The 21,897-nt window shown below is 35.3% G+C and overlaps 1 protein-coding gene across 9 annotated transcripts in view; it reads right to left on the reverse strand.

The window, feature by feature from the left end:
- Positions 1-21,897, reverse strand: part of LOC111036794 (protein unc-13 homolog B) — a 175,027-nt gene that overhangs the window by 36,182 nt on the left and 116,948 nt on the right. For 4 of the 9 annotated variants that reach the window (XM_022318984.1, XM_022318983.1, XM_022318982.1 and 1 more), the window contains exons 1-2: positions 12,848-14,139; positions 9,062-12,136 (exon numbers count right to left, since the gene is read on the reverse strand). The exons of 4 other annotated variants lie outside the window; for them this stretch is intronic. In XM_022318984.1, coding sequence (XP_022174676.1) covers positions 9,062-12,031 — 2,970 coding nt within the window. In that variant the 5' untranslated portion in view covers positions 12,032-12,136; positions 12,848-14,139. Of the gene's footprint in view, positions 1-9,061; positions 12,137-12,847; positions 14,140-21,897 lie in introns of those variants that run through there. One more of the 9 variants, XM_022318981.1, reaches the window with a different exon arrangement.

Consider the following 21,897-nt stretch of genomic DNA (forward strand, 5'->3'; position numbering starts at 1 on the left):
TTTTCCTTTTTCCCTTTTCCCTTTTTTTTTTTTTAGACAAACTCGAGTTCTATCGGCTCAGCGAATTCTACGTCAAACACGTAGTACGCCATTTCCCATATACATATAAGCATTGCAGAGTTTCGACGCGTTATCGGTTATTATTTTGTACATACATTTTTCCATTTCTGATTGTATATTATCATTGTGGTGGGTATTTTTTTATTTTTTTTCTCAATCATCGGAGTAAACAAACTTGTTCTATAAATAACGGTTTGTTGTGAGCCGAACCTGGTTTTCGAAAACCAGACAAATACACACACGCGATTTGTGAATAATACGCGACCACCACTGGTAGTATGTTTTTGACGCTGCAAAATATTTATGTAATGTCACAAACGAAAATAACAATAAGTAATTCTGTTGGTAACCGTTTATGTTATGATGAATGAAATAATTTTGTTGGGTTTTCGTCGGTAGACGAGACCAACGATACATAGTATATACGATCAAAAGCCTCCTACACAAATATGTACCGAAATTGCCTATACAACGCGCCGGCCGATGGAAATAAATTAATATTATTAAAAATATATCGAGAACAGCTAAAGCCTACAACCAAAGCCAACCATGATTATAGGGCAGCCGGGGTAGGGAGTCGAGTCCGAGTATGCTCCTCGAAGTATCCTCCCCCAAACATTTTCTCGGATTACGAAAATCAATTTGTTCCAAACTCGGCCTTGAGTATATAACTATTACCGTCTTCTGAAAGGAGAATCTTATAACACCCAGTTGTAAGGTTTCGTGAGCGCACACGACATTCAGAAACAGTGACAGTCATAGTACACTGTACAGTGAAAGTACCATTTTCTTTTGGGCCAGGTGACGCGTTTATTACCTCGGGAATCGGTTGGAAATTATTCAAAATATAATAATAATTTTGATGAGCAGAAAACCATATCAATTAAAAATTATTTATTCCATATTTTATCCCCAGAGCGACCGACATGCATTTCACGGAGAGTGGCAAACACGACGGTGGTTCTCTGCCAGACCGTCGAGCCCACAACTCCACCAATTTCACCCCCTATGTGGTTTAACATGTATGTGAAAAAACACAGGCGTGTAAAATATTATAATAGCGTTTTTACACGATAAATAATATATTATTATTTGGACGAGTGAACCGATGTACGTTATTATTCTCGTGGCGGCGTGTCGAACGCCATCGATTTATTATTATTATTATTATTATTATTATTATTATAATACGCATATTATATCCTGTATCGATATTTTTGCCAAGCGGAATAATATTATTTTCCCCTCGAAGAGTTTCGTTTTTTTTTTTTTTTTTTAAATCAGATAACCAACATTTGTCGACACGTCAACATTTTTTTTCATTTCCATCGAACTCCGATGGTTTTGTGTACCGTATAAAATAAGATGCTTTGATTCTACGAATTATATACCTACGGTAAACAGAAATAGTGATTTATAAGCCAGGAGGTATATATATATACACTATATACCTGTATATAGGTACTTTATGGCGCAAGTGAGTATTATCGATAAGTGACAGTCAAATAGAAAATATGTCGCAGAAAATCACAATCGAGTTACAAGTCGACGGCGGAGCAAACGCAATGGATAAATTGTATGTCGGAGAAAAATACTACGACCACGACGGGAGGGTTGAAAAAAATCGAAAAAATGCATTATATTATATCGGTGAAATAATCTTAAAATAATGTTTTAAAATCATAAAATACTGGCAGCCGAACTTTGTATTGAAGTTTTTGTTTGAAAAGTTCGTACTCGATGCCCTAATCTGTCGAGAACACGGTCAAACAATTTCGTATACCTACTAAAAAATGCATATACGGTTGCCAAAGTTTTCAAACTGTGAGCGCTACAAATACCGCGAAACTTGACATAATATCAACGGAATACATTTTTTTTTTTTTTTAAACATAACTTTTATATTCGTAAAATATATACCTATCATTATGTGCATACACGTCATATACGCGATCACGGGACATGGATATTCGTGATGACGTAATCGTCATACATCCGTCAATAATTATGTGAATTTTGATACGACCACCACCTGTGTGAAGTGTACGTCACAATTATCGTAAGTATAATGTTATGATACTATATAATACACACCACACAATACGTGCGAAGGTATATTATTATCGTAATAATAATAAAACATTTTTTACATTCGGATCGACGCTCGCGATGGTATAGTAATACACACCGTCGACCGCGGACGCGTATGTAATAATAATAAAATAATAATATAATCCTTTCTGCAAAAAAGTTTTTATGAAATCAAATTACACACTCGGTGTGGATAATATACAGCGTGCCGCAAAAGTATATTATTACCGCTTTGCAACAAATATGGGAATGCAGTCGACAATATTATGCAACAATAAAACAAACATAATTACCAAACAACGCTGCAATAAAATATATTAATAATATACCAGCCAGAATATTATTACATTCATGTCAATAACTATTGTGTACTGCATGGCCGTTCGAAAATCTAAGCTTCACAACACATGTGGATGAAAGCAAAGTGTGTGTGTGTGTGTGTGTGTGTGCGCGTGTGTGTGCGGTATGTGTACTTAACACGAGTAGTTTCCTCGTAGGTGATTTACGGTTAGACAGTGTGGTGGCGACGATATGGATTTATTAATTTCTCGCGAGCGCGTTTCCATTACATTAACTTAACGTTTAAATACAATACTATATTATACTGTACACTCTCTCACACTCTACGCCACCCTCGTTTTCGCCTCCGTCTACTGCACCCCCCCCCCCTCGGTGGTGTTCTGAATTATTATTATCGTAATTTAATTATTGTTTTATCGCATCGATGTTATATATGTATAAATTCACCTTATACATACATATTAATACGTATACACTTATATATATATTATATATAGACACGTATTCCGCCGACGTACAAATTAATCGCCGGAGACAATTATAAATGATCACTGTGAGAACAATTGAAATTTATTATTTCGTGTTTTTAAATGTTTCGGACACGTCTTTTACATCAATCATTCGCGATTAAAAGAAAATAAAAATACGAGAAAATCTTTAAGATACAATATCCGAATGGCTGCGAATAAATTACTCACGACATCTGCAGCTGGTGATTTGTGTAATTCGTTCGTAAAAATAATTATTTTAATTTGTTAAATTTATCAGTAGTGAAATGTTTTGTAACAAAAATGCGAAGGTAAAAAAAAATATAGAAAAATATATATATTATATGTATAAGACTCACACATGCGTATATTTTCGATAATCATTATAATGGAAATAAAATGAAATTTATATTTCATAAAATATTTAATCGTGTAAGTTATATTCATTTATGATTAGTTTAAAGGAAATATTTCCAGTTGGTTAATCTATTATAGTGAAAAGCATTTGACTGGAATGAGTTATTGTTTTTCTATTATTTTAACGAAAGTTTTATTATTATTTTTTTTTACCTTAGAAACGACACGAACGAAAAATCATTATGGTTTTGATTTAAGAAAACATAACTGAAAGAAAATACAACAAAAACAAACGATAAAATAAGGAAAACATTTTGGATTATGAAATCTAGTGCTGTTTGAATTGGATATCGTTTCACATACTATGATACGGCGTCTATTGTTGTGTACAAATAGCTTTTGTTCGAAAATGTACAAAACGGCAGAAAATAACGGAAAACTTTAATAAAGCATAGTCCAGTGTTTAGGAGACTTTTGGGATAACAAAAACAGTTATTTAGGAAAGTTTTAGCTTTGTGCTTAAAAAGTTGTTAGCTCTTTTTGTAATATTACTAATACGCATTATAAGCGAACAACTGTCACTATATACGAGCACAACGCACGCACGGGAATAAGAATAATGAAGCTCTCGGGTTTTAATGTTTTTAATAATAATTCCCACCGTATAAACCAGGTTACATCTGAAATCATCTGTCATGTATGTATACGTTCCTTTATGACATCATCACTATCATCATTATTATTATATTATTTGTTATTATTATTGTTATAACGTTATCCTATTATATATTTGACTAACGATGATACAATAATGATAATCATTGTCAAGTTAATCGCAAGATTATCTCCACATCAATCATTCTGTCTATAGACTTTGATTTAAGAGCATCTGGACGTGGTAGTCAATCTTTAAGGTGAAACTATATATGATATGGACTATATTCGCCCGTTTTCGTGTTGACAGTTCTACCACTTTTGGTACATACGAATTCAATTTAACGAATATAAAAGAATGACCGCTTTATATCTATGACAACTGACAAGTTGGTAAATTATAGATTATAGATTTTTATTTATGAAAAAAAAAATACTAATTCTAATATCAAATTAAAAATAATATATATCATCTTGACGTTGTTATTAAATTCAGTTTTATTCAGTTTTTCTAAAAATAGAATATTATTTTATGAAATTCAAACACCATAAATATACAAAAAAAAACAAAGTCTTATAATAGTAATTTGTTGAAGATAAATTGTGGGAAACAGTTAAGTTGTATTTATAAATTAATGATTTATTGATCAAGTATAATAGAATATAAACAATACTTTAAAATACAAACTAATAAAGTAGTATTCAGTTTATTTGAAAAATAATAAATGTTATTATCAAAGTTTAATTTTAGGTAAATAAATATTGAAACCATTAATATTTTCATTTACAACTATGAATGGGACCTTAAAGTTTTCTGATTTTTATTAACCGAGAAAGTTATCAAGCAATCTAAAATGTTTGATACATTAGTTTTTGAATTTTTTTTTCATTAATTAGTTGTGATACAATTTGTCATAAAGGTTGACTTCAGAATTCGTTTAAAGTCGAAAGTTTATTTTGAAATTCAGCTTATTAATTTATATAAATATAATGTTCATAATTTCAACATCAAACGAGTGGAAATGAAATGAATATTCATCTAAAAAAGTGAGCCCATATTGGTGTTCCAGTGATATTGGAATTTTTATTTTTTTGGTGGATATTTTTTTGGACAGTAAAAAAGCTAAAAAAAAGTTTTACACAGCAGCTTTGATTAAACACTGATTACACTTTAGATGGGTCAATTTCAGAAAATCGCGAAGAACTGCGAAAAGAGCTGTGAAGAAATGTAATCAAGCACCCGTTTAGAGCTTCGTTCAGAAAGGTTTTCCAAATACAATGATATATATCATTCCTTTCAAATTTAATGACACCCACTCCAGCAAGCAACCCAAATCCTGTGTATCACATTTTCTCGTTTAAGAGTCATCCCATTATAGCTTTAATAATATCTTATCTTTCAAATTGGGTAGTTAACGTAGTTCTACACAAATGGATATAAATGTAGGTATTTATAACATAATCAATTCACATTTAATATTTATTATAACCGAATTGCATAAATATTTATACTAGTGGGTGATAAGTTAAACTTGATCACGACCCAGTACAATTATTTTCTATATCCTATTGACATATTTTATGAATAAAAAACATTTAAAGCAAGAGTTTAAGGCCAATCTAATTGAACTGAACAAAAAAAAAGCTTTGATTTAAAAAAAATATTTAAGCTAACTTGTTACGACATTAATCTGAAATATTTGGGGAAAACGGAAAATAATTTTTTTTTTGTTGATTTGACTGTATTGTAAATATTATTGACATATTATTGACGTGTGAAAAGTATAATCTGTGTTTATTTTCTAATGTTTTATCGTGTAAAACTTTTAGAACTTTTCCAGTGACCTAAAAAGCACACGTATCAAATTTATCATAAAACCAATATCTCTCTCTCCGTACTTACAGTCGGAAATTCGTACACATTTTCAGTAACTATTACTATTTCGTAACCACACGTAATGTATTTGTAATTAAATATCACCTGTGGAGTTTTCAATTGAAACGCTTAACAACTCGGATACAAAATTGTTCTAAATCAATTACATTCACCTATTTCGCAGACGAGGTGCGCACAATACGTCGTGCGAGATATTATAATATTTTACGAGAACCGAATCAATACTAATGGTTTTGGGGTGGTATAATACCATACTATACTATCGTATTATTGCGTTAACCACTGACGCTTTCCAATCGACCAACCGTTTAATAATAATAATTTTAGTCGGACGAAACCGCGGGCGATTCAGAAATGGATTTAAAACGATAATATCGCGTAGTCTAATGTACTAATATTATATTATGTGTTGTGCACGATGACTTACACGCTCGAGCGGGAGGAACGGAGGGCGGAGAACGGCGAGTAAAATAATTAATGATGAAAAAAGAAGTTTAAAAAAAAAAAACCACACACACAAATGTACGTTGATTTCGACACGAACGGAATTAGTTTTGCATACACACTGCGCCGTGCTACACGGTATTTTGATCATAGTGGCGCGAAGCCAACAATGACTGTGTACAATGTACATGTTATACAGAGCATTGTTGTTTAAATATATATTATTTTGACACACCCGTCGGCAATTTTTTACCCACCCCATTCGCGACGACCGTAATTGTTAATCTGATTGAGCTACGTAATCCGTTTAATCCCGCACATACCTACTGCCTAGACGTTGCTTTTATATTAGTATATATAATGATATTATATTGAGTTACCCTACGTACCCACACTGCGCCGTGTGTTGATTTTGCCACGGGGAACCGTTGAAAGGAGCTCGAAACGTTTTCGACAAACGCGCATGAACTAATTTCGAAAGACAATATGTTAAATGTGGTTATGCGGCCGGCCAAAAATTAAATTACGTTTTGAATATTAATTTGTGTGCGTCGTACCTACCCATAGCGTATTGCGTGGCGCAAAAACGAAAAAAAAAAAAAAAAATAAAAAACGAAAAAAAATACAATAAACAATTATTATAACGATCTCAAAAATATCGACGGCGACAATAACGATAATAATAAAAAATATAAATGCACCCACGAAATTCGGTCGCAGATTATTATAAATATGCATCGTCATCGTCATCGTCCTTCCACATGTTCTACCGAAATCAATTAATATTAATGGTATTCTCCGTGACCCGGAGTGAACGCGTCTTACGCTGCAGCGGCTCACCTCCGCAGACACCGGCGGCGGCGCGGCGGCGCAACGCGTATAACACACATAATAGTAATAATACTAATAATATAATATTATTATAACGCCGTCATCATATTGTACGTGACCCGGTTTCTTGTTTCGATTTATGTACATTGTCTAAATTATTATAATTGCGTCGGGGTAAATATTTATTGCGCGCCGGCGACGGCCGAAATTCGATTGATCGAGGCACGTCGCGCACGTGTTGGTAACGCTCCGCGCTAATTCGACGACAGGGGCCACGGCGCCCGACCGATGCCGACCTCTGGCTGATCCATGTCGGTATCCACATAACGATAATATTATTATTATTAATTTAACGGCCGATTATATCCGTAATAACAATAATAACAATAACCTCGGTTGAGCAGGTGGTGCCGTACCGGGTCAACGGTATTAACGGCGATAAAAACTTGGCAATGATATTACGATCCTCTCTGCGGGGCGGGCCTTAAGCATTCGATATTGGAATACCGGATTACGCATTTCGTCGCACACGCACCAGCTCGGCGTGTTCTTATTTTCTATATTCACTGGTGTTTTATTTTATTTTATTTTACTTTTTTTTTGGGTGGGTATTCAAGAACTATATATTATATTATATTATACACGCGTTCAACGGCCGTTGTTGTTCACAGTGAAAATGGTGAATTATCTACAACCTATACTACGAGTTTGATATTCTTAATGTATTTGTTATCTTCGACAGTATATAGCCCATCCATTGACTTAGCTTACTATATGACCACCTACGACTAAATTGAAATCAACAATTTAACTGTGAAATATTTACGTAAAACTATACTGATCGTAATTATAAAAATGATGATTACATTTTAAATAATAATTTCAAAAATACGAAATAGTTGAAAGTGTTGTAGCAGTAATAAAATCATATACAGAAACTGTCGGTTTATCGGGTTCAACATATAATGTATACATTAATTCTTTATAAAAAGTTTCATAATAAGCAGAGTTTTTTCATTTTCAAAAAACGAATTTTGTAGAGATAACGTATTAACTTTAAATAAATTAAAACTTAGCTATAAAATATATTTCAAATGGAGTTTATAATAATATTAAAGTTATTTATGTTATATTGTAAAGGTTTAGAGACATAATTTTAATAGTATTAAATCCTGATGGCATTTTTTTTAATAATTGAAAATATAAACAAACATCTTAATATAAATGTACTATTCAAATAAATGTAAAAAAATTTTTTTGACTTTTTCAGTAAATTTGTGAGTAAAAAATAGTTATTTTTTATAGTTTAATTATTATAGTAATCACAGACAGATAATAACTTTTGATAAAAAAAATTGATGAATTTTTAAAGGGAAAAATTCCATAGTTACCATGGAATTTGTAATAGTAATATAAATTTATACCTAATGAGTATAAAAGGTTTAAGCTTTATTTGATTAATTTTATGCATAAGCGAGTGCAGAATTGTGTCTACTTTGAACTTAGTTATTAAAATATAAATATATATGTATACTATAAACATTTATTTTTATTTTTATACTAATTTATTTGACAAGAAGCACCAATTTTATCTTTTATGTCTTATAGTTATAATGGAAGGGTTCCTATTATTATTATATTAAACATTTCACTTTATATAATTAGCGAAATTACCATCTTATACGTTCATATTCAATGTTATTTAAAATACATAATTTAATATATTATGACTACAAAATAAGGATTTAATTTGAATATTTATGAAAATCAAATAACTAATAAGCACATCTCGGAAATATCACAATATTTTTATTATTTATGTACTACTGTGACTATATTTCATTGTTTGCAAATATATAACTAGTCAGTCTAAACTGAAAATCGTTTTAAATTTTAAATCAGAGTACACAATAAATAAATAAACATATTTTAAATTTACCTCGATAATCGGAGTAGGTGGAGGTCCAATATCCTGGTTTATCTCGTCGGGTTTTTTTTCCTTGAGAGCTTTCACGATTTTCCATTTACTGCCACTCTCTTCTTTATCTACTAAATCGTTTTTATCAAATTTAAACCTGGGCAATGACGGTGTACCGGGACTTTCATCCTCTTCAACGACCATTTGTTCGTCGGCCATTTCCGTTTCCGGTTCCGGTTCCTGTTCCGGTTCCAGGTCTAGGTCTTGACCTGGAAGATCCCTTTTAATGCCACCCGGAGTATCCGGTACTTTCATTAACTTGAACCTTATAGGTCCGTCGTCTTGTATTAATTCCTCTTCAATGACTGTATCCAAGGATTGTTCTTGTTCGAAGGCGTCTTCGTTGAAAGCTTCGTCTACTGATTGTCTTCTTATGTCTTCAATGGCTTTAGACATTTTTTCTTTAAAATCAACTTTAGATATAAGTATGGACGATTCGCTTCGGGCACTGGGTGGTGGTAACATAGGTGGCCCAAATACCCGTTCAAAATGAGTTTTTTTCTCTAGTTCTTCTAATTGTTTTAGTTCATAACAATACCATTCATCGTCACTATCTATACTTTCTTCAGTGCTTTGCCGTCTCGACGAAATTCTAGATGTACTTCTCCATGAATGGTTGCTCCTACTATCATCTTCAGTGTCAGCGGATCCTTTCCCAGCCCACGGTACCTCTAAACTTGCTTGCCTAGATGACATTTTGAAATTTCTTATATTATTTGTTGGCTGCACAAACTCTTCGTGAGGCTTAACAGGCTGTTCTTCCAGTGATTTATTACGTTTTTCTACTGGAATTACTGACGATTCACCTTCTGGCCCTCCATTCGAAAGCTTACAGTGTTCTCTGTATTTACTTAATTTTCTGGATACAGCAAATTCTTTAGTCGGGCCATTGAACATTTCAGCTGGTAACTGAATTTCATTAATCTGTTCTTGTATCTCTTCTTCCTGCTGCTCTTCGGTAATGTTAGCTGGCTCTGGTGGCTGTAGGGGTGGTGGTTCTGGTGGTGTTGGCCTATCTCCAGCTTTTAACTGAGTCCATTCATTTTCCGCAAATTCCGGATCTGCTATTGAATAGGAGCTCTGAAAAGGGGCAGGTTTAGCTGTTTTATGTAACAGCCCAGACATGGTAGACACAATTGATTTTTTTTTCTTTCGACTACCGTGCCTTTGTGTGTTCCAACTACGTTGTTTTGATGTGGTAGCTGTCTCACTGTGTACGGAAACCGCATCGGGTTCCCTTTCCAAGCCACCTGGCAGTGAATGAGATCGATGTCGTTGCGGCAAGTGCACATCGGGAAACCAATTGCTCACCGAACTACTGACTGAGTTCATGGCCGATTTGATTATATTACGCTTAGATTTTTTCGTTTTTTCTTCACGCCTTGAACCGTCATCTTCACATCGAATCTGAAAGTTAGGCGTCGTCACATATCTATACCGAGGTTGATTATTATCCAGCCTGTCGTTTTCTCTACCATAATATGTATCATTAATGGTGCTTGGATAATAGGTCAACGCATCTGTTATACCAGGGTATGGTCTTTCAGTGGGTTTTTTGTATTCTTTGTACGACATTACGTCCAACAGGTCCGGTACGTTAGATATAGACGACTGTTGTGTGTTAGTTGTCTGGTACTTATATCCTTGACCTGCCGTCGAATACACTCCTGTCGACCTATCATAGTACGGATAATCGGTGTCGAATGCAGTGGTTACGCATGTTACTACCGTTAATCCGGACGGACCAGCCACCGAGATCTGATACGATTGATCAAACACTCGTTTTCCTGGTGAACATGGAGATTTTTCATAGCTGGACATCAATCCACCACTCATCGACGAGAGACCGGAATCGGATTTATTAGCCGTGACTATGGCACCAGCTCGATGTTGGTGTAACGCGTCCAAATCTTTGGAGGAGTTATGAAATTGGTGCATAGTGTCCAGGTCCTTAGAGGAATTGTGAAACTGATGAAGCGAATCAAGTTCTTTGGTAGAATTGTGAAATTGACGCAGACTCAGTGACAGTGCGGATGACAGCGATCTAGGAAATACGGGATCCTCAGGTGCTGGAGGTGGTGGACTTCCGGGTGGTGATTGTGGCCGATAAGAGTCGTCCATGTAAGTCGATTGTGACGTTGTATCCATAAATAACGTCGGTGACCTGTACCCGGGTTCTTCGCATTTAGGGATCGTGGGTAGCGATCGAATGGACGGAGACGTGTAAGGATACATACGATTTTGTATGTTTCCCACCGATGACGTGAGTGGCTTGTTAATTGGATAAAAATCTAGAGCAGCTGCCGCTCTTTCCGTCTCGTCGTTCCAACTATCCAACTGGGCTTCAGCGTAGAGTTGTCGCATGTTTCTCTCCATTTGCTCTATATTTTCAAAAATCTCTTTGGCAGACTCGACGGAATCCATTTTTTCCTGGTCTTCATTTAATAACCGATCTTCGTACGCTCTATAATCCACTTCCCTCTGTTCCGACGGCTTTTTAGTACCATTACTACTGCTGCCTTCCGATTCCTCCCATATCATACTCAGTGCGGGACGGTCACCGACTTCCGGTGGTCCCATGTATGTTGACGGAGATGTAATCGGCTCTGCACATATCTCAACTATTTGCCCGATGACAGACTGTTGATTCTGAATAATGGTTTCGAGTTTTTCAATGCGCTCCCACATTTTTACGTACTCGTCTGACAATAAGTCCAATGCTCGCCATGCGTACATCACTTCATTCTCCAGCACGTTAACACGAGGTGTCATTTTATCGATGAACTCATTAAGCGCAGCCTCTACAGCCTGTTGGTCGCCGTAGACGGTGGCGGTTGCGTTTGTGGTTGTAGTGGTGGCGGTAGTGGTGGTGATGGCGGTGTCAGTAGTGGTTGGTCTGCCACCACTGTTCCGATTTTGTTCTGGTTCCATGTTGGTGATATAGCTAAAGTCGGTGCATAATATTGGTCAGTCGGGAACAGTTTTCTGTTTGTTGGTTGGCTAACGCCGTAAATATTTTGATAACTATTTTTATTGCTGAAATAATGAAAACGAAAACGAATTAGTAAATATAATAGGTACACGTTACAGTCCGGACGTTCTTTACGCGTGTAAAAATAAATTCATGACAGATAAACATGGTCATGTTACTGACTTAGAACGTGTGGTTTTTATATCTATTTAAGTGTCGTAACTTTTTTTTATGTGACTTACACCCGACGCCGGTTACGCTAAAAATGTAGCTTTTTAAAAGTTAATCTTTTAGAAAAGCTTCCGCAGAATAAATATTTAGGCGTGAATTAAGAACATCCAAGACCCTACGCACTTCCCAGTCACCACAAAATGACTTGGTTTCATAAATAATCGAGCACGGCGGCATTTCGGGAGACGATAATGATAAATTACTGTCATAAGCTATCTCGATTCACCAAACTTAGGTTTTTTCACTCTCTCCTTCTCTCCCCTCACTCTTACACCAACGTATTTTACACGGCCATAACCACCGGATATATTGGCCAATGGTAAATCCAGTAAGACGGTCGATTTAACTCTAATAACGGGAATTTATATTTTTATACCGGTAAATAGACCGTACTAAAATCAGGATAGAAATAAAAAAAATATATAAATATTATGTTAGCTTACGCAACAACAGCAACAACACTTTTAGGCCAAATATTGTAATTTCGAACGGCAGCGTGTAAAGAACGTCCGAGGAGTACAAACAATATTTTGAAAGCGACTTACCTTTGACTCGAAGTGTCATCGTTTTGGCATCTGATTTCATCGACTGTCGACGGTACAGCGAAACGTATTGAGTACCGAACGAGAGGCTCCGATGCTATCGTTTAAGCAGCGGAGATGTAAAAAACGCACGTAGTCGTACTGCACGAACGTCAGGCTTTTGCCGATAGGGCGAAAACAAAAAGAATACCGAAACACAATACGGGGAGCAGAAGTTCGGCATGCGTTTTGCGCTGTTCACCACTATTATGCATGACGAAAATCGATGTTGTGCAACAAGAGAGGTGTGTATTTTATTTTTACAATGGTTTGCATTGACAGTAAAATCGATTTCGGCGGGGCGTTGTTGGTCTGTAATATTATATTGTTTATATTTTTCGGAAATGAGTATCTCTCGGTCACGGAGTTTGAACCCTAGTATCCAGAGACAGCGGGCCGATGATGTCCGCCACTCGGATGTGGCAGATATACTCGTTCAACAGCGGCGTGTCACCGTTCAAGAGCAGACCCGCATTGTCGTCGTCTTCGCCGCCGACGTCGCCGTCGAGAGTCCAAAAGTTTAATTAACTTTTTTGATTTGCCAGAGTCGGCGGTTAGTGTTAGCTGCGATCGTCGTCGTCGTCGTCCCCCCCGAACCATTACATAACGATTGTGCAGCGGTAATTACTGCACCGTCACACGGCGATAATATTATTGTAGCGATACGATGACGCTCGCGTTTACTATAATAATATTGTATTGTCTGGCACACGCAACGGCCAATGTTTGTCTGTTTTGTTTTTTACGCGTGGAACATCACGTTGACGGTGATCTACGGCGCATATAAATGACGTACGACGGCGTGGTGTTCAACTGCGACGATAACAATTAAATTGTTGTTATTATTTTTTATCAAAACGCACATAAAAAAAAAAATAAAATAAAATAAAAACCGACTGAAATTTAACGACAAGACTGCGGTCTAAAATATGTGTACCGCAGCTACTGTTAAAAAATATTTTAATTCAATACACGTGTATACATGTGTTGCGACAGATATACGCGCGCGTGTGTGTGTGTATGTGTATGTGTGTGTGTATGTCTGTGTGTGTGTGTGTAATTATAATGATTTATAACGTATGTATAAAACGGGCAGGTGGTTGGCGGTCGCGCGCGTACAACCAATATCATATATATTATAGTGTCGCGACTCGGCAAAGGTGTTCGCGTCTCGGGCGGCGGCAGCGGCGTCGTCGTCGTCGTCGTCGGCGGCGGCAAGCGGGCGAGCGAGCGCGCACATACACACGTCCGCTGGCGATCCGGCACTGGTGGCGCGCACGGCGTGGTCGGCGCAATATAATCGGGAGCGGCGGCGGCGGCGGTTTTTCCCGGTTTCGCGCGAGCAAAGCGCGCCCCGGCGGCGGCGGCGTTTGCGGCGGGGCGGCGTGTGGTGATCGGCGGCGGCGGGGGTGCGCACGGCTCGAGTATATACCTACCAACCCCCGACCCCAACCCCTGGACCCTTCGACTACCCCGTACCCAACACCAGCCGCCCACCACCGTTGCCGCACACCGGCTCGCGGCCGCGGCGGGGGGGTAGCTCGCCGTTGCGTCTGCGGGGACTCGCCCTGCGCACCCCTCGCCACCGCTATTGATTTGTCCAAAGACCTTCCGCGTGTTTGTCGACCGGCACGCCGACGGTTCAAGACCGGCCGAGTCGCCGTCGGAGTCGCGGAGGAGTCCTCCTCGGTGGACGACGAATTTTTCCGAGGAAAAAAGAAACGAATCGAAGTGGACGCACAACGATATGCGTCACACCTGCAGCAGACCGCCTATGCGTGGCCGTATATGTATAAAATATGATAATAATTTATCGAAAACCGATCGAGCGAGTGTGTTTTGAGTCATACCCTGCGGAGCCGGACGGCCGTGGTCGATTTCCCGTCGTCGTATTACTGTCGCGCGTTAAACGCGTCCGCCCGTCGGAAATCATCTCTCTCTCTCTCTCTCGCTCCCTCTCCGTCTCTCCGTCTCTCTATCTCCCACCCCATCTCAAAAAACAACGAAAAATATTCCGGCATCGGATTTCAGCCGGCAACTATATTACGGAGAGAGCACCTTTTTTTCTCTTCCGTCCCACTTTTATGTATTAGTACTTAACAATAACATGTATATATACTGTATACAACACACAAACGCTCCTTCAAACCGATAAAATATCGTTTCGTTTTTAGTATTTTTATTTCTATATTTTCATTCGATCGCATCGGCCGATAGATTTTCAGCCGGTGGACGTTAAACAACAACAATAATAACGTCGGTTTGACGACGATGGCATATTTTACCGTCGATTAATTTCCATAGCGGTGCGGGCGGCGGCGGCGAAATAACTCCGCGTGACGACGGATCTTGTTCTTCACTCGCCACCGGTCGTTAGTTATTGTAATCGCGTTATCCCTCGCCCCGTGCGATGTACACAGTTAATTGTAAGGAATCCATTATTTAGACGAGAAGAATCGCCGTGTAAACAACATCAGAAAAACGAATTTCCGAAGCCATTCGTATCGACTGGTTTCAACCTCCCCTCTAGCACGGCCACACACACACACACATATATAAATATATATATATATATCGATTCCGGTCCGAACGCCACCGCCGAAAACCCATCATGTTGATAACGATTACTTGGCTTTAACTCGGGATTGTAAACACCGTACACGTCTGGCCGCGGTCTTCTATATGTATATACATAAATACATAAATATATACTTATATATATAATACGCCGTGTGTGTATACTGTACGTAGCGACTTTCAACAAGTTGGCACGAATATTATACTTGTTTAATGATCCAACCCTTAAAGGATCACGTTTTTACTTTGTATATTATATTGTAAGGCATCCCGTGCGTACGGCGGCGGCGCTCGATATACCGATGCCCGGGGGTTGAGGCGAAAAATATAAACTACCCTCTATGACATATTAGCGTGTGCTCGATATATAATAGTAATATATACATATTTTATATAATATATGTGTAAATATCGTATATCGTACACGTATAGCGGCGATGTATAATGCGTGTACACTGTACATGGATTTAGGACGACGGGTACCGCTATGAAGTCTCCAAAATAAATTATGGAAACATTTCCATTCATATTTTTTGAATCAATTTATTTTTTTTTTTTTTCTCTGTCGGTCCCGCGTACATCGATAAGGCCGGGAATAACTAGTTGTAAAGTTGCAAACGAAAAATGGCGTACAATTCATTGCGGTCGAAAAAAAAAACAGTGTTTACGTGTATTATATACAGACATACAGCACACACACATTATATTATACACACGCAGCTACATTTTATTTCCATTGAATTCTATTCGTTTCTACGATACGTATCGAGGAAATGAATTTTTATGTAAATATTGTGTTGGAGTGGTTTTTATGTGTACGCATGTAGTAATGCGAACATGTAATACAATATAATAAGGCAGTTAGTAGTTACTGTTTCGCCGGTGAGCACAAAACAAAAATGTATTTAAAAATATCATTGCTCGAAGAATATTGCAATTATTAAAAATTAAAAGTCGGTCGTAAAACTGCAGTACAATGTATATAAAACTGTATGATTTACTATAATACGATTTCGCAAATGTGAAAACATAAACGTATAAATAATTTAATTGTGTATACACCCCGTTTCAGTCCTCCATACTAATTCTGAATTTTAAATCGTTATACCAATTATTCGGAAAGTTTGTTTAGAATAAATTAAATGTATTGACTTTTTCATTCAATTTTAAATTCATTAGTTTTTATTTTATTTTTTTAGTACCTACCTATCGAAGTATAATAATATAATAACCGTTGCGATTTCAAAAGGATTAGGTTTAAATCGAGTACGTACATTAGCGCTTTACAAAAACGTATAAAAAGCCGGGCGACAAATAATTGTATGCAAACTTTGCGTTGACGTTCGACGGGTTAAAAAAATGAAATAATAATATCAATTTCAAATTGACATCAAACGAATCGTCAATGGAAACTATTTCGTATTCATGACGCGTATCTACAATCTACGTAAATGTTATGGTTTTTTAATTTCTTCAAGTCGGGCTTTTAGTTTTGCACGCCATCGAATTTCGTTACGGGAATTCGTTTACTATCATTACAACATTATACTCTCGTCTACTTAATCATTTTGTTTATGTAGCATTTGGCCTGCATCGTTAATTCTGACGGCCGTGATCATTGTTATTGATGATAAACGTACTGTGAAATATGCACCGTTTTATCATCATCGAACTGTTGAAAAAATGACTTTCAAGTTTTATCGTGATAATTTATTGTTCTCATAATAACGACACGATGCAAATACAAAAATAATAAGCTACTAAAAACGTCACTTTGTGTATTTTTATTTTTATTTTAAACAAATGTTGGAATTCTGAATGAATTTAGACGTGGACGTTTTATTTGTGTTTTTTAATAAGTGTCATACATGGGTGTTTTGTTGTATTGTTGCTGCGCGAAAAGACAGCATTAAACTAATTTAGAATCACTCTGTGACGGATGAAATTTAAAAAAAATATTCGGGAACCAATTATTATTATTGTTTACTTTTATGACTAACTAAAAGGTTGTTTTTAAAAGGGCTTACATAGAATTTAACGAGAGCAAAACATAATTTAAACTCTGTTTGTGTGCTTGGAAAAAAAATTTCAATTTAATAATAATCAACTTGGCGGTTTAAGAATCACAATGTTTATGCTATTTTATGTACTCGTGAAGCTCGTGATGATATTGTTTGAAGTTATTCTTTTCCTATTACATTTTAAACGCTAATTCAAAACATGATTTATGAGCTGTTATGTCTGAAATCGTTTTAGCTTAAAGATTTGCCATGTGTTTTTTTTCTTGGTATTAATTTTTTGCTCTACTTATATCAGAGGTTGATAAAAAAATTAAAGCAGGAAGGCCGTCCTTAAATCCTCGGATTACCTTATTTTGTATTTTTCTAGGTAATTATATTCACCGGAAGGGAGGGGAAGGGGGGATAAGTAGTTACCCGATGAATAGTAAAGACTAATGACTCAAGGAAAATAGTTATTTCTCCTCATTGCCATTAAACTACTCAAAAAAAAACTTTTCACCACATAAACCAGAAATTGCCCGTTTTGAAATGAGCATACTGCTCGCGTGTAACCGGGGTTACGAGTAATTTCCTTTTCCCGCTGTTTTTCGCGCTGTTATATTATAAACTGTGTGTATACGGTCCTAGGTTTTTTTTTTATTATTCAATGTCCGAACATTATTCTTCTCTAGTGGTCCTTAATATAGAAATCGTGTGGTTTTTTATTATTATTATTTTTTGTTGAACAACCGTCGGCTATCATTATACATATTTTTTCCGTTGCCCATTTTTTTTTCGCTTTGTTTTAGAATATTTCCCGGGCGGTCGGGCTCCATAATAAATTCTTGGACGTACGAAATTATATACACTGTGCACACACAATCATCTGCACAAAAGCACACCCGGTTTTCTATCTCGGTACACGGGGCGAAACCGCATTTTTAACCCCTCTTTTTGAGAACTTCATACTCCGCCGCTGACTTTAGTTTGAGCTGTTCGCCACAATTTACATTCCTTCGTTTTCCCTACAGGCGGTGAGCCTTCAAAGAACGCCTTAATTAACTAATACTTTGACGGGTTTGTTTGTTTTTCGTGTTTATCGCATAACAGAAATACTAGTTGGCCCAGATTAGCAGACGTCTGCTCTCAACGATAAAAAAAATATAATAACAAAATAAAAACGAAACAACAAAAACGAAATTATAAGTAAAGAGTTCTGAAGTAGGTATATCCTAAATTTTACATAGCGCCAGAAGCAGCAGCAGCAGTCTGACCTGGGCACAGATGTACGCTTATATATTATATATATATGCAACTGACAGAGGTAGAATACAATTACGTGTTGAATAATTTTTGCCGGATGTGCATTGTTTTTGAATTCGTTAGGAATGCTACTCAAAAGTATTCTTACATTTATTTTTTTTTTTTAATATATATGTTTATAATATGCACAATATTATTTTAAAAACAAAAAAAACTTTGGTAGCGGCGAATGTTAAATATATATATATATATATATATATTCGTGCAGCTGTAACTAATTTGATGAATTCATTTGTTTCTTAAACAAGAAAGTTGAAAAATATTTTTGTACCTATTCATCGTACAAAATTTCAGCATTAAACGAGTAGTTTGAGTTTAAAAATATTTTGTGGCCTTGTTTTACTAATTTTATGAAATACTATAAGACAATGGAACATGGTAAATTAATTATTTAGATATTTAAGATAAACTAATTTAGTTTTGTTTTATCAAATTATTTAACGAAATCATAAATATTTGAACAGACAGCTTAATAAACAAATTTTTTTTCGACTATTGTATTTATATTTTAGTTTTAGTTTATTTTGTTACTATAACAATTAGCATTTTTAAATTTAACTTTCTGAAATAGATTATTTTTCTAAACATATTAATGCGCACACTACATACTTCGTGGATAATTGTACTTATTATAAAAGCATTAAATATTTTATTAAAAAAAAAGAGGCAAATAAATAATTGTATACCAGATCCATTTTATTAATGATAGTAAAATATATTACTTAAAAAAGTAAAACCCTAAAATACAACCAGAATGAAAATATGAGTGTCTTTTTCAAATATTTTTCGAGTTAAAAACTGAAAAATGAGTGCCCTACATTAAAAAAATCATCCTCTATAATATATATACATAATACATATACATATAAACTTAAATGGTTCACATTGAATTTATTACCAAAATGAACATAATAAAGATAATATCCTTTCGTATACTAACATATTAAATATTTGAATTATGAGCATTTTATAGAATGTACAAACAAAAAGCTTATTTATTACTTAAACTAGTTTTTTCTTCAAAATACTACCAAATTAAAATCTATTGCTGTATTTTACTTTTCGTACTTGAAATATTAATTTTAATGTTGGTTTTAAAATATAATTATTCTTTGTATCTTTATTGTATGATGGTATTCAAACGTGTGAACAATACTATGATATTATATTGTATTAGAATGTTTTAAATAAATTATTAGTTATCAAGGCACATATTTCCATATCAAATCCAATACAATTAAATTGCAGTTAAACGAATTCTATATTCTTAATAATAATTGAAAAAAATGCCCTGCACATATTCCAAACATCAATCCATTATTCTTACTGCTAGATTATTACTTTTTTTAAATTAGCTTTTGTTAATAATTATGGCTCAACAATTACATTACATGACAATATTTAACCATGCAATACAAAGAACTAACACAATATTAATATATATTATTAATTAAAAAGTATTCTCGTTCGAATTTCGATTTAGATGCATACAAATGTTTAAAGAAACGGATTTCCGTCTAACAATTTATTTCTAGGAAAAAGGGTGATTCTTATTTGAAAACTACAAGTTGGTATAGCCACAGGACTATCCTTAGATTTTCTTAAATATTTAAAAATGTAATGGATAGTCTTCGAGTATTCTAAAAATTCCAAAAACCAGAATTTGAATAAATTCATTATTAAAGAAAAACGTGGGCGTGCGCATGGTTATATGGTATGTTGTCCATTGGGTAGATACTCTGTTTTGTGCACGGAAATATAATAATATAATTGTATTACGTTTTGCTATCCACAAAAATATTGTATCTGGAAATATTCTCAGCAATACTGGCAGTTGCAAAAGTTTACTCGTATATGGTGTAGCATATACTTATATGTAAGTATGTATATATGTGTATGATGTATATATGTGTATAGTGAACGATAATCCAAGTTGGGCGGACGAAAGAAATGTCCGGCAAGGACTACCGGTCGAATCGGCCAACCGTCCCGAAGCGCCCAAAAGTAATCGCGTCTACCATCCCGTTTATATAATAAAATAATTGTAATTATGTTATTGGATTATTTGTGTTTTCGTGTTCTCGTATAATGTAGAAGGTATTACCGTAATTGCGTTCACTCGACAATAATGCACTATTGCATTGACGACGATGCACTTACAAAACTGCAGCGTCGGGTTCGGTTTAAGCGTCCGTAACACTATACAACCAATATACGTACAAACCACAGATTTCTGTACATAGCACCTGCAGATAGCGAACTCCAGCTATAAGTTGAAACCTGGTTGTCAGTTGGCATTATTTGGTATTTTATATGGTAAATATTAATTATGTTTTTCTGTGTTTTATTATTTCTAAACATGTCGTTTAAAAAAAAAACAAAAGATAAATATTTTTTGCATAAATCATTTTATTCGACCAATAAAAACTATGCTATTCCTAATGCATTTTGTATAATGAATGAAATGTTTTAACGATCGACAAAATGGCAGCCAACTGTTACGCAAACACTTTACTGATAACAATATAAATAAAATAAGAGCTCCTTGTCTTGTGTAGTTTAGAAGTCTGTGGTATAAACTATAGTTGTAGGCACGTCATAATATAATATATAGGTAAGAGGTTAAAGCACTCGCTGATTTCGTACAGCCGTTAGAGGTGCTAACAGGCATAAGACATGACGAATGTGATATTATTATAATGACTCACGAAGTCATACCGATTATTAAATTTATCGTTTTTATCTCAATTTTTTTCATTTGACAAGAGATTTATTCAAATTACTATTTTTTTAAAGTATGTTCAATATACATTTATTCACCTTATTTTTCAAATAAATAACGTGTACACTTCTACCGTTTTAGAAGTGACTTGTGGCGATGCTTAAAAGCGTCTTCACTTTTATGCATTTGAGCTGCAGGAAAGCGTATATAGATTCTTCAATCAAGTCTAAACAACCACACCTATTTAAAACGTTACTTTCGCTCATCGTGAACATTTTAACTTACGATTGTAAGATGTATTGACGATAAACAAAAAAAAAAAAATGAATAAAACAAATTTCAAAGATCTAAATCAAGTAAAAATACACAAATGGTTAATTTTACACTTTCAT

This window comes from Myzus persicae, unplaced genomic scaffold (genome assembly GCF_001856785.1).
Source record: "Myzus persicae strain clone G006 unplaced genomic scaffold, MPER_G0061.0, whole genome shotgun sequence".
Lineage (NCBI taxonomy): Eukaryota > Metazoa > Arthropoda > Insecta > Hemiptera > Aphididae > Myzus > Myzus persicae.